The sequence below is a fragment of the Pollachius pollachius genome (assembly GCF_949987615.1).
Source record: "Pollachius pollachius genome assembly, chromosome: 2".
NCBI lineage: Eukaryota > Metazoa > Chordata > Actinopteri > Gadiformes > Gadidae > Pollachius > Pollachius pollachius.
The window spans coordinates 36,871,895-36,885,577 of NC_136935.1; the positions used below are offsets into that span (position 1 = coordinate 36,871,895).

Here is a 13,683-nt window from a genome sequence, read left to right on the forward strand (position 1 = left end):
GAATTGTTACAACTCAGGAAATTATGTCACAAGAGAAACTTGTGCAGGTGGTGTATGATGCATCTTGAACGCTTTTGGTTAGAACCTACAAAGCATTGTGCTTCCATATTCAGACATAAATCCATTCCATAACATCTTCATCCCGCGTCCATGTAATCACTACCCTTCACAGGTGCGCGCACACACACACACACATACAAACACACACACACAAACATAAACACAAAAACACATACAAATAGGCCTTTTTAAAGGCTGATTTGTTGGTTCTTGCCTAGTCCTGTGTTTGACAGTGCTCCACAAAGCAGTTGAATTCAAATCTGTAGCAATTTCCTTTCCATTGTTTTCGAATATTTTGTTGCAGATGACAGGGATGGTTGAGGGGAGTTTTTATTGAAGGGGGATAAACCCCAAGCCTTACATGGACTTCCTCCCTTAAGGTAAGCCGGAGGATCTTTGAGCAGAAGTGCTTAGGGATAAAAATAATGCCATATGGAAGGCTAGCAAACTACAGAAAGCATCTCAGAGACACCAAATAGAATTTACCTGTTGTCACCTGGACCGTCTGATTACCCCACATGTACCGACTGCTTTGGATGTGAATTATTTTTGCGATGACCCCTTGACACTGGACAAAGCACTGGTTAAGGCTTGTTCTTTTAAGTAGTTTACCTTTCCCACCATCCCCCCTGGATGTTAATACTCCCTAAATAAATCACCATTGACTTTGAACTGTTCTCTGTGTTGTGTGGTTTTCTATTCAACTTGGTAGCATGCACACCCTACACCCACAAACAATTTGAACACATTTATTTTTTTAGATTTCCTTTAATTTCGATCACAAAAATATCTGAACACATACATTTTTTGTTAAATAATCATTGTTGTTGACCCGCGGTGGCCGATGAGAGGCTATGACAATAACACACACACATATACACACATATATATTTATATACATCATATCATATATATATTATATTTGGGTCATAGGAGGGACCAGATGGAATGCTTACTTAACGTGCCACCCTATCGCTCAAAACTCTTCTCAAAACTCACCTCTTCAAACTTGCTGACTCCCCCCTCTTGTTTGTCTGCTCGTCTCGTTGTTTTTGATTACGTTATTTTGTTTTCAATGTTCTTGCCCACATTGTATAGCATCCTTGAGTTTGAAAGGCGCTATAAAAATCTAATGTATTATTATTATTATCAGTAGGGTAACGAGGCGGGCTTCAGATGGACCAGGCTGACCGACGAACCCACGCCGAAGCCGGCGTACAACGGCTCTGAGAAGGTGGCCTTGAACCGGTGCAGCAGCACCATGGTGTCCGACACCGAGTAGAATGCCAGGCTGTGGCCCGCGTAGTCCAGGAACACGCCGATCCGCGTGGCCCGGGCCGCGGCCGGCAGGTCCTGGTCCCTCTGGTTGTGCCAGGCCGAGTAGCCCCCGTCGGAGCACAGCAGGCTCCAGGACCTGTCGTTGTAGCCCAGCAGGCTGTGGGAGTTCTTGCCCTTGCGGCTGATGCTCTTGTAGGCCACGCCCACGGAGAACTCCCCGGTCCACTCGGCCTCCCAGTAGAAGCGGGAGCCGGACAGGGCCTCGCGGCACAGCACCTGGGAGAAGCCGTCGAAGCGGTCCGGGTGGTCCGGTAGGAGCTGACCGGCCTTCCTCCGGGTCACCCGCTGGTTCCCTTCTGACAGAACCAGCTCCTTGTAGGCCGAGTTGGGGTCAAAGGTCATCTTGCTGGTGTCTAGCACAAAGATGTAGTTTGTTGTTATTTATACTCTATAATTCAGTATATCGCTAGCATCGTGACCCACTTTACGATTATGTATGCACTATTTATTTTCACATTTTATGCACACATTTTTTTGCACTACCTTTTTCCTGCTACCTTTATTGCCTAACCATTCTTTTGTGCTTCATATTTTCATTGATAAATGTATTGCCATTCTTTTATCTTGCGCAGATAAATGCACATGAACGGAAAGTGAAGGAATTGTCAATGAGTAAAGATGGTAAGTAAACACACATCTGAGGAAGTCCGCTCTGCTCTTGGGCTCCTGGAGGTCCAGCCTGGATGGGACTGAACAAAGAGAATCATCCGGTTTTAACCACTACCATATTTAGCAGGATGTGAAAAAAAAAGAAAGATGTGATACAATAAATTAAAATACATATTTATAGTAAAAATACTTTATCTATAACTATGATTATATGTACATGTGTGTATATATATATATATATATATATATATTAGAAGAAAAAAAATAAGAGGGTGTTATGATTCATCTTGCTGATAGACTTACCTTTGTTACGCTTGTCTCCGTTCCGGGGCAGGAGAATGTACACAGGTGTTTCACTTACTGTAGTAAGAATACACACTGTTAAACCACTGCAACAAATATTTAGTTTGGTTGTTTTTAACCACTGAACTTTTGTCTTTTCTCATGTTTTAACATTTCCTCTGTAGACTATACAAGGGTGATAGTATTTCAGAGTACAAATGTCAGGATATGTTGTCCAGACATTAGGGATGTGAATAACTCAAATTTTCATGGTTGAATAATCTGTGGGTGGTATGAACGAATAATCGATTATTCGATGTGTGCCAACATTCACAAGGGCAGCCATGGATCATCGGCAAGAAATCACTTAATATCTTAAACGCAAAAAAACAACTACCTACTAAGTAGTTCCAGTCAAAGTGTCTGTTGTGAAAAATGCATTAAACTGTAATCAGAAAACGCGGTTATATGCTGTATACCCTTTAGTATCTGTGGTATAAAGGCTGGGACGAATTTCAAATTAGAAATATGTACACTTTATGTCGAAAGTATAGACCGTCGCGAATCCCATTGAAACAAATGGCGCGGTGATTCGGTCTTCAAAACGAGAGCTGGTAAATTGTGAAAAATGAATTCAACTGTAATCAGACAACACGGTAGAGTATCTGTTGTATAAAGGCTTGGACGAATTTCGAATTATAAATATGTACAATGCATAACGTTTGCTCTCTGGCTCATAGCTGAGCGGACTAGAATACCTCCCGTTGCCAAGTGGTAACTAAGGTCCGTCCTATTTACTAGAGGAGTGAACAACGTTTCCGTTGCATAAGAACCTTATGGGAAGGTAATGATTGTTCCAGGTATTAGACAAACCCTCAGTCATTACCAGGAAAACAAAGTTATGGCTTGTGAAAAACTTTATATTTGAATGGGAAATTTTTTTCCAAATGTAAAAAATCGATTTTGACCCTCACACGCGCAATAATCGAATATTCTGACCCATCCCTACCAGACATACGGCCCATCAGGAGAATATCAGGACTTACATTTTTGTCTGAAAGCAGTTGTAGTGTTAACAATGAATCTGTGCTATGGCATGGTTGAGTTAAGATGTTAAGATGTCCTTCAAGTGATCAGGGTAAATTTGAGCTGAATACTACATTGAATACTACATTGTGAATCTAGAATATAAATAGAACATCTTGACTCTAGGATTTAAATACTACATCTTGACTCTAGAATAGAATTACAACATTGTGACTCTAGAATCTAAATACTACATCTTACAGATGTCAATCTGTAAGATGTTCAATGTTAGGAGCGGCCACCTGTCTTGGAGATCTTGCTGAGCTCGGTCTTGCAGATGTCGTCCAGGTGCTCCTTCATGTCCGCAGCTGTCTTGCTCATCTCCTCGAAGGCGAACTGGGGGTTGATGAGCACCTTGGGCACCATGGGCTCCGGTCGCACACAAAGCGACTGGAAGTTCTGCTCAACAATCATTGACATCATTTGCTGCTTTTAGTATTTACAGTTATCGAGATTTTGGTGATGATTTATTTATTTCTAAAATAATTATATAAAAAAAAATTATTAAAGGTCCCATGACATGCTATTTTATGGATGCTTTAATATAGGTATTAGTGGGCCACTAACACAGTATTCAAAGACGTTCCCGAAATTCAGCCGTGGTGCAGAGTTACAGCCACTCTGAGCCAGTCGCACATTGAGCTTCCCCCAAATGCGCTGTTTTGGTGTCTGTAGCTATAATGCAAATGAGGAGGAGCGAGGCGGGTCAAGGAGGAGTCCTGAAGCTCTATATCTAAATAATATTATATTATACATGGATATTTATATCGTATAATATATATTATCACGCCAAAAGCTGTGTGAGCCTCCAGACGATATTATGAATCTCAAACGACCGTGTAAGGTTCTCCGACGTCTCTTGTTCTTCCACGCCCACATCAATCTGAAGTAGATTGAACCACGACATGGAGGAGAAAGGGATTGTTGACCGCGGGTGTCTCCCACCGGAGCCTTGCTGCCGAGGGACCACCGCCTCGGCAGCGGTCAGCACTTAGGCACCACCGCCTCCTGCAGCGCCGAGGCAGTGGTCCCTCGGCAGCGGGAAGCGGGGCTCAAGCGGGAGACATTCGAGGCCAACAATCCCTTTGTCCTCCATGTCGTGGTTCATGTACTTCAGGGAGTCAAAGCCAAAGTTCCTTTCCCCCAATTCATTCTCAACCATGGCTGAGATAACCCCCACTGCGAGTCTCGTGGAAATACCAGAGACGAGAGTCCGACATGTTATGCGCCATAACACCAACAGCGTGTACAACACTTTGTGTGTACGCGTGTGTACGACACACGCGTTACAGTCCTGGAGCTCTATATCTAAATAATATCATATAATACATAGATATCTATATCATATAATACATATTATCACAGCCAAACTGTGTGCGCCTCCAGAAGATATTATGAATCACAAACAACTTTGTCGGGTTCTCCGACGTCTCTGGTTCTTCCACTTCCACATCAATCTGAAGTAGACTGAACCGCACGCTGCCGGCTGCCTGCTGCCGGGCGGTGCTGCTTCGCGGCGGTGGTGGCTCGCGGCAACCGGCGGCAGGCAGCATGTCGCAGTTCATACTTCAGGGAGTCAAAGCCAAAGTTCCTATCCCCCAATTCCTTCTCAACCATGGCCGAGATAACCCCAACTACAGTCTCGTTGTGGAAATACAAGAGACGTCAAAGAACCGACGTGTTATGCGCCATAACATCAACAGCAAACACTGTGTGTAATCACACACACACACACGTGGCGCTCGCAGGGTCGTGTCTCATTGGCGGGCCAGGGAGAGAAAGGGGAGGAGTTTAGATCCTTTATGACGACATAAGGGACCACATTCCAAATCAGCTCGCTTGAGCCTCCGTTTTTTAAAAGGCGAGCAGAACACCTAGTGCTCGTTTTACACCGAACGCAAGTTTTAGCCACTGGGGGACCATAGGCAGCCTAGGGGAACTCATATTTATGTTAGAAAACCTCATAAAGTGAGATTTTCATGCCGTGGGACCTTTAAAAGATTTGGTTTATTCTTAAGCTTTTGTATTTTATACCTGGAAGGTTTGTATTATGCAATATTATCGTGTGTTTATCAGAATGACGGTGCAATACGTGGTGTCTGATGATTAAACACATAGAGGCGGGGTTGGCCTGTTGTGTGTGCACTGTACACATTGGGAATGCATTGGTGCATTCACCCCCCACCTAGCCCGCCTGGTTCCTACCTGCAGGAAGTGGATGTTGTCCTCGGTCTCCAGGATCAGTCGGAGCTCTGCGTCGCGGCGCTGCAGCTCTGAGATCTCGTGCTCCAGCCGCTCCACGTAGCCCTCGGCCTGGGACATGGCCGCCTGCATGTTGGCCTGGATCAGCTGCTTCAGCTCCCCGTGCCAGCGGTCCACCGCCTGCTGCATCTCGTGGAAGCTCTTGTCGCTGTCTGATTGCGCGCGCTGAGCACAGCTCTGGAGAGCCGGAGCCGTAGGAAGAGGGAGAGCTTGGAGTGTGGATTTTGTTCATATTTGACTCCGATATTTGACTTGAGCATTTTGCACATACCATAAATGGTAACACTTTACAATAAGGCTACAATAATAAACCATGAATTAACGTTAATGCCGTAGAAAGCATTAACTAATATTTACCTAACAATTAATAAACAGTTAACTTATAGGCTAGTAATAATTAACATGGTTTTCATGTAACCCAAGGTATTGATTTGTAGATAATGGTACAAACATAGATAAAAGTACAAACTAACAACAAGTTAACAACATTAGTACAAATTAACAACATTAGTAAATGATGACTAGACCACTAGTTAACTGTTGATTAACTGTAAATGAAATGTTATTTAATGCTTTTAACTGCATTAACTAATGTAGCGACCGTGGGCGTGGTCACCGTGTTCAGTTTACTGCAAGGGATCCTTGGGGGTAGACTATTGGCACTTGGTCCTTTGCGGCAGTGACATTGTGTGGGGTGTGCAATGGTTCCGGTGTGCCTAGGTGGCGGTGTAGTTGTGTGGTTGGGAGATCAGACACCGCCACTGAGACGTTAAGTTGGTTTGTTGATATGTGTTGTGTTTCTGTGTGTGTAAAGGCCACTCTCGCAGTCGTGCGGTGCAAGGGGCACGAGAGTGTTGTAACTGCCTGACCTGGGCTCCCGTCCTGTCCTTCCCGTGCTTCTCCCAACACTAATGTTAATACATGTTTAATTGTAAGAATTAATTGGCAGCCTTATTGTAAAGTGTTACCATGTGTGGGTCCCACAGCAGAAGTAAAGGACAGTATAAAAATGAAAAGTAGATAAACACACTACGTAACATAATCATTCTAGTAGAGGTCAACCATTCATGAACACTACATTATTGACAGGGTGTGCATTTATGTGTCGTTGTATTGTATATAAGCTGTTGAAATGTCTACTTTAAGACGGTCCACGTTGTGTCGCAGTTCCTGCAGCTCCTTCATCCTGTCCTGGATGATGTACTGGACCTCGGACTGGGTGCCCACCAGAACTTTCTACAGGCACACAAGATAGGAAGAGTAAACACAATTCCAACTTCCTGTTGTCCATTTATCGATAAATAATACAAACAAATACAAATTATCCACAATCGCCTAATAGTGGGCTAAGGCAATAACGGTATTCCCCTTGTGAGTTGATTTGTTGAGTTGAAAATATTTATGTTTATTTTTTGTGGATTTAACATTCCTCCTCCGCTTTACGTTCCTCTGAATTCCAAGCAGCCCAACGGCACATCAAACATTCCCAGCAGGACGTCCTGGTCGCGGACGGACCCCATTCCGCGTGGGCTCACCTGTTTATCAGCGCGCTCCTCCTCCGCGGAGATGATGTTGTGTCCGCGGTGCTCGCGCACGGTGCACAGCACGCAGATGCACATCTGGTCGGTGCGGCAGAAGAGCTCCAGACCCTTCTCGTGCTGGGGACAGATCTTCCGGTCCAGGTGGCCCGTCTCGTCCACCAGCTTGTGCCGCTTGAAGGTGGCGGACTCGTAGTGCGGCTTCACGTGCGTCTCGCAGTAGTACGCCAGGCACATCAAGCACGACTTGACCGCCTTGTTGCGCGGGCCCACGCAGAAGTCGCAGAGCACGTCGCGCTGCATGTGCGGGAAGGGCGCCGTGATCGCCGGCGGGTTACGACGTGGCTCCTGAACGCGTTGCACTTCGGGCACGTGGCGACGGAGCGCTGGCCGTGGCGCGAAGGTGGCGCGGCACTGCGGGCAGCTGTACACGCCGACGTGGTCCAGCTGGTCCCAGTAGATGTTGACGCACTCCAGACAGCAGTTGGTGTCTCCGCAAGGGAGGGTGACCGGGTCCCGGGGGTCGTCCAGACACAGCGGGCAGCAGTAGGGGCCCGGGGGTATCGGGTAGCCGCCGGACTCATCCATGATGGCGTTCATCGTGGAGGAAGTCCCCCCGCGAGATAAAAAAAAAAGAAAAACAAAGACAGGTGACAATAAAAAAAATAAAAAAAAGTGACTGTTAGTTGCAGCAGTTATTGTTCACTAAGTGTCAGCTGTTATTATACTTTGTATTTCGTATATCTGGTCTATATATTGAACGGATAAATGGTAATATGAACTGTTTCCCCGTCGATCAGTTTGCTAATGTGAGTGGCATAATGCACAGAGTAGCAGAGGTCGGAGTCGCGCGTGAATGCTAGTCCACGTGTGTCCCGCTGTAATGGCGCAGCTCACAGCCTGCGTGGTCTTTAAGTGACATGTCGTCGAGGAGCAGGCTGGGCTTGTATTTAACAACAAACACTGTGTTGTTACTGTAAGCACCAGGCACTCATTCCCACAAAAACAGGTTTTACTGAATCCGACTTGGATAACACGCTGACGCGTGCTTACCGCGCAGGAATATAAATGTCCCGCGTGCATGCGTGCGTGCGTGTGTGCGTTCGTGCGTGCTCGGACAAATAGGAACTTTTGCCAAGCGGCCTAATGAACAACGCTTGATTATCCAGGGCCGGGGATTGTTGGTTGGGTTCCCAACCTATCGTCGAGTCCCACCTGGGCTGAGACATCATGCATCCTCGACTCTCTTCTCGCTTGGCTGACACTGACCTTATTGTTGTGACAGGTCCAGATCAACTTCTGCTTGCGTTTCTCTGTGGCGCTTACTCTCATGGGTTGTCATGGTGATGTCGGGACGTTCCTGTTTCCCCTGGGAACAGAGCAGAGGACACTGTCAACATGTGGGTACCTGGACACACACACACACACTCTGTAAACACTCCATTATATGGGTTGCTGGACGCTCACTCCTTGTGTAAACACACGGCCATGTGGGTAACTGGGCACATACCTGGGTACGGTCAAAGGTCAAGGGAAGGGGATGTTGTCTCCACCCATACACTTGGTTGGTAAGCATGCCGGGTTGAGGGTTAGAGTTGGGTTAGATTCAAGTAAGAGGGAGAGAGTGAAAGAGCGGTATAGCTCACAAGAGCTTTCAAGTCACTCTCAAATAATACCTCTTGAATCTTAACTTTAGGGCGGTTAGGTTGAGAGTTAGGGTTAGAGAACTCCAGAAGCGAAAACCAAACCTGAAAATCCCACCAATAAAAAAACCTAACCCTAAACCTAGAACTGGTAACTAAACCCTACTCAACCCAGAGAAATGTGAACCCATAACCCTAACCAAACCCTTAAACCTGATCTTAAGAGGAAACCACAACTCATCAAACAAAACAAAACCCTAACACTTGACCCTAATAGGGAACCCCAACTCTAACCAAACCCTTAAACCTGACCCTCATAGGAAACTGTCACCCTAGTAAAAAAAAACCTATAACTAAAATCAAACCTCAACCTAATAACAAACCTAACCCTAATACCAAACCCTAAACCCAGAGCAAACCTTAAAACCTGAACCTAATAACAAACCTAACCCTAATACCAAACCCTAGAACCACTAACAAAATCCAAAACCTGACCCTAATCCTCAACCAAGTACTCAACCCTTAATCCATTAAAAGGAAACCACAACCCTATTGAACCCTAGTACCAAACACCAAACCTTAAAACTAACCCTATTAGGAAACCTAACCCAAAAAGCGAAAACCAAACCCAAACAAATTAGACCCAAGCCCTAAAGCCAAAATTATGATTTTACAAAATGAATAATGTTTAAACTTTATCTATTCAATTTGGAATCTCATCCAAAATTCATTCTACCTGTTGGTTGCACTTCACTTTCAGGATGGAAGTCAAGAAATAGTATGTTCCACATCTATTAGGTCCTCCATATTTGTTCGAATTCTAGTCTTTGGAATATCAGGGGGATTTTGTTTCCTACAAAATCAAGCCAAGTTTAGAGAGTTCCTAATCCTATAACCAAACACTAAACGCTACACCATATGCCCTGGTTTAAGGTCACATTAGACTCTCCTTTTAGCCTAAATTGCACCCCTTAAAATAATCCCTAAATATTCTACTTCTCATCACGAAATGTCCCCATGTGCATTCCAGCTCATTCTGCCTTTTATTTAGAACATGTAGCCACGTTCATTTATGTGGGACTTTTTTAGGGACACAAATATAATTTATTTTTACCGTGGCAATTCCTATTGTGAAAAGAAAAAAAGTCATTGTTTTAAATCTAACCTAAACATTTCTTTGTAGACCTAGATATTGCATATTGTTTCGGACTCATCTATATTTCATTTATATTGAAGCCAACATTTCAGATGTGTTCAATCATACACATTCCTAGTTGTGCACATTTGAAGCATGGCATAAACCCCAACCCGGACAAACACAAAGACACAAAAACACATGTAATCTTTGTTACAAACCTTTTTATTAAGATATTCCGATTTTTTTCACCTTATTTTTTCTCAGTCTGTTTTCCTTGTATCTTTACAGTAGTTTTAATGTGCAATTATCTTTATTACTGGGTCACAGTTAAGGATTCACATAGTTATTGGCACTTGGAACACATGGAACGGGGAGGGGGCACTGGCATGTACATGGGACAGGGTGGGGTGGGTGGGCCGGGACACAGGGAGGGGTCAGCGTGGATCGGGGGGGAGGGACAGAGGGATGGGCAATATTCTTTGACATCAGTATGAGGCTACTGCATTCTGGATATTATATACTTTTTTTGTCCAAAAAGATGTAATTCTTTCTTTTTCCGAGTTATGAAGGAATAATAGATGGTGAGAATAAAAGCTCATGCTGCGAGTGCACATCTAACAATCAAACCTCGATAGTGCTTTCTATGTATTCATGTACAGTTTAGATATTTATATATTTATAGTGGAAAACAAGGAGTAGTAGTACGGTAGTAGTAGGAGGGGGGGGGGGGGGGGGGGGGACAAACCAAATGGATTTCTGCCGAGGAGTTGGCCCTACCACACCAGAGACAAGGAAAGTAAAAGTCATTCATGGTTGCCTAGGTGATATGTAAAACCCCTGGACCGTTTATTATCTGAGGTAACGAGTGTCCTGACAGACTGCCGTCAAATACCCTGCAACTGATATAGCTTCCGTGTGTTTGGTTGGAGATGCAAAGCGCCTCCCCAGGTATCGTTCCTGAAAGTGAACCGATATGTATCTGCGCAAAGTCAGCCACACACCGGCCCTAGAAGCCCTTCCACCCCCCCCCCCCCCCCCCCCCGACCCCTAGCCTTTAGCAGCTAGTCTAGCTTCCTTTCCCCATAGCCGCGTAGAAGCTAGCTGGTAGCCTAGCGCCTGCCTGTGTGGTCAGTAATGTAATGCTATGGCTGAGAGCTCCCGAGGTAACTGGTACTTTATTTTTATATTTTTAAGTTCTTTTAAAACTGCATCAGCGGAAAAACACACACACACACCCGGATGCTGGGTCCATATGGAGGGACGACAGCGCATGTGTGTGTGTGTGTACAAATATATTCATATATGCATTTATATATATTTATATTTCAGAGGTCTGTGTGTGTCGTTTGTCTCTGGTGTGTGGGACTATAAAAGAGCAGGGAAATGTTAGACCACAGAATAGCAGATATAAAAAAAATATTTAAAAAGAAACAAGACAAAATACAGCCATGAAGGTTTCCGGGCATGGGGGGGAAGGGGGTAGGGGGAAGGTGGCTGACAAGAGATCAAGAAAATAAAGAAACAAAAAAATCTGCCTTTGCACCACTTGGCCTCCAGCCAGTTGAGGAATTGTCGATTTGGTTGCATCAGCGAATTTAACCTCCTTTACAATAACGAAACAAACATCCTCCCACCAGTGTTTTGATCGCTTCCCAAGACAAATAACATTCCAAGTGAATAACCCCCCCTCCCCTCCCGCCCTCTTTTCCCTCTCAGTATCCATGTTAGAATACATTTCGTGGAGGTTTAAAAAAACAAGAAAAAATAACTGACAAGGTCCATGCAGTAGAACGGTGACAGGCGACGATATATGGTATAACGTCTAATACCAAATCAACGGGTGGTGGTGGTAGTAGAAGTAATAGTTTCCGGTAATTTCTTTGGCCATTTCCAAATCGTTTAAGATCCCCATTATAATCCAAACTAATTGCCTTTAAAAACCTGTCCCGGGGTAGCCGTTCCAACGGCCAGCTCCTACATAGCACCTTCACCGAGGGGGGAGGGGCCCCATGTGGAGACACCGACCCCCACCCCACCTCACACAGTAACTGCCAGGAAGGGTGAGAGGAGGTGATGGTCTGTCCCCCAACATTATTCAGTACTTTCTTTCAAACACCGACGCGAGAGGGGGAAATAAAAATGACATACAAAAAGATCATAAAAATGAGTTTTATAAAAAATCCCACAAATTTGATTCAGACTGAACTTTACACCCCTCCCTCCCCCCAACAACACCACCTCTCACACATCACCTGGCACGCCTACCACACACAGGGAGTGACGTTTGGGGAGCATGCTCAGAAAGGTGCAGAGGCTCGGACCCGCGGCCTCTCTTCCAGGCCAGCGGGAACTCACCGACAAGGTGCTTCTTTGAACGTTATTCATTTTGATTAAATCATTACGTCAACCCCCTCTGTGTCACTGTTCCCTGTGGCGTGGGCGACCAAAGGATGGGCAGAAGCAAGAGCTGCCCTACCGGCAGACGGAGAGGAGGGCGATGTTTTGAGAAGCCAACACACTTGAAACACTGCACAGCTAAGGACATTTTTCAAGAGTCGTTTTTTTTTGTAAATCAGTTATAAATCAACTGACTCATATTTGGCATTCTCATCCCACGATGTGTGCATGTAATTTTTTTGTCATATATTGTAAAAATGTGGAGCAGAACTCTCTTATGTTCTGGCCCTAAGGTGCTTGGTTGAATACAGTGATCGAGACTTGATTATAACTTATATAATAGCTTTAATTGTTTGGCATCACTGCTACTGAGGTATACTGCCACCTGTTGGTCACCCGCAGATACCGCACATGCCACCCGCTATATGTGTAGCAATACACCAACCTGGCCACCAGATGGCAGTTGGCACAGTCACAATGATCAGATTCAACCAACAATAGCTTATTCTCAAAAAAGGCTAAGCTGGTCCATCAAGAACCAGGTCAAGTAAAGGTAAAACTCAATGTTTGTTTCTAATGGAAGTGTGTTGGACAAGCAAGACGTAACCCCAAAGGGCAACGGAAATGACAGGGATAATACTTTGTCCCGTGGGATAGATACTTTTAACAGACATTCAGACACAGCGTGTCTTGTTTACAAAGTGAACCTGACAGTGTTTCTCATGTTTGGACCAATCAGTCACCCTCCGTCTAGGTCGCTTGGTTCCCATAGTTACACACATCACAATAACAAAGATGCAGAAGAACATTTAACCAACCAATATATATTCATTGGTTAGCCAATTAACCAATTAACAATTAACCCTCTGGTCCAGCAGTAAACTGCCCCACCCCTTCCCATGTCAGTAATTCACAATCACTATGCAAAAATATGTAGTTCTCTCTCTTCTACACTACTTTATACCTCCCCTCTCCTTTTCAGTTTCTTTTTTTTCTCCATTTAAAACTTTAATCTACATGACTTGGCAACTCTAGTTACAGGTGTTAATGAGGAATTATTAGTAGAATTTTCTTAAAAAATAACTTCTCAAAAGACTACAGTACACTAGTTCAATTGTAAAAAATATGAACACAAAAATAAAAAAAGAAATTCTCAAAAGATAACAGGCAACCTCCAACAAAGGTCGGTGGTTGTAAAAAAACAAAACATAAAAACGTATGTTGCCAATAAGTTCCCAATATGGTATATAAAAGGTCCTCTAGAAACACAATCTAGCCCTCTTCCGCTTCAACCTTTACCGATAAAAACTGTGCTCAGGCAAAAGCCGCT

At 44.4% G+C, this 13,683-nt stretch overlaps 1 protein-coding gene across 1 annotated transcript; it reads right to left on the bottom strand.

Annotated features, from left to right (window-relative positions):
• Positions 1-823: 823 nt before the first annotated feature.
• On the bottom strand, positions 824-8,085 carry ftr84 (finTRIM family, member 84). Its single transcript, XM_079729774.1, has 7 exons — positions 7,173-8,085; positions 6,778-6,873; positions 5,581-5,814; positions 3,618-3,774; positions 2,311-2,367; positions 2,034-2,087; positions 824-1,751 (listed from the first exon to the last, which is right to left on the bottom strand). The coding sequence occupies exons 1-7, from the start codon at positions 7,773-7,775 to the stop codon at positions 1,210-1,212; spliced, it is 1,743 nt and encodes a 580-aa protein (XP_079585900.1). The 5' UTR covers positions 7,776-8,085; the 3' UTR covers positions 824-1,209.
• Positions 8,086-13,683: the final 5,598 nt, after the last annotated feature.

Excerpts from the sequence above, each read along its gene's own strand:
- ftr84 (XM_079729774.1), bottom strand. The coding sequence starts at position 7,775 with ATGAACGCCATCATGGATGAGTCCGGCGGCTACCCGATACCCCCGGGC. Across the intron at positions 5,815-6,777 it reads ACAACGTGGACCGTCTTAAA|AGCTGTGCTCAGCGCGCGCA; the intron begins GTAGACATTTCA and ends CCGGCTCTCCAG. Across the intron at positions 2,088-2,310 it reads CGGAGACAAGCGTAACAAAG|TCCCATCCAGGCTGGACCTC; the intron begins GTAAGTCTATCA and ends CTCTTTGTTCAG.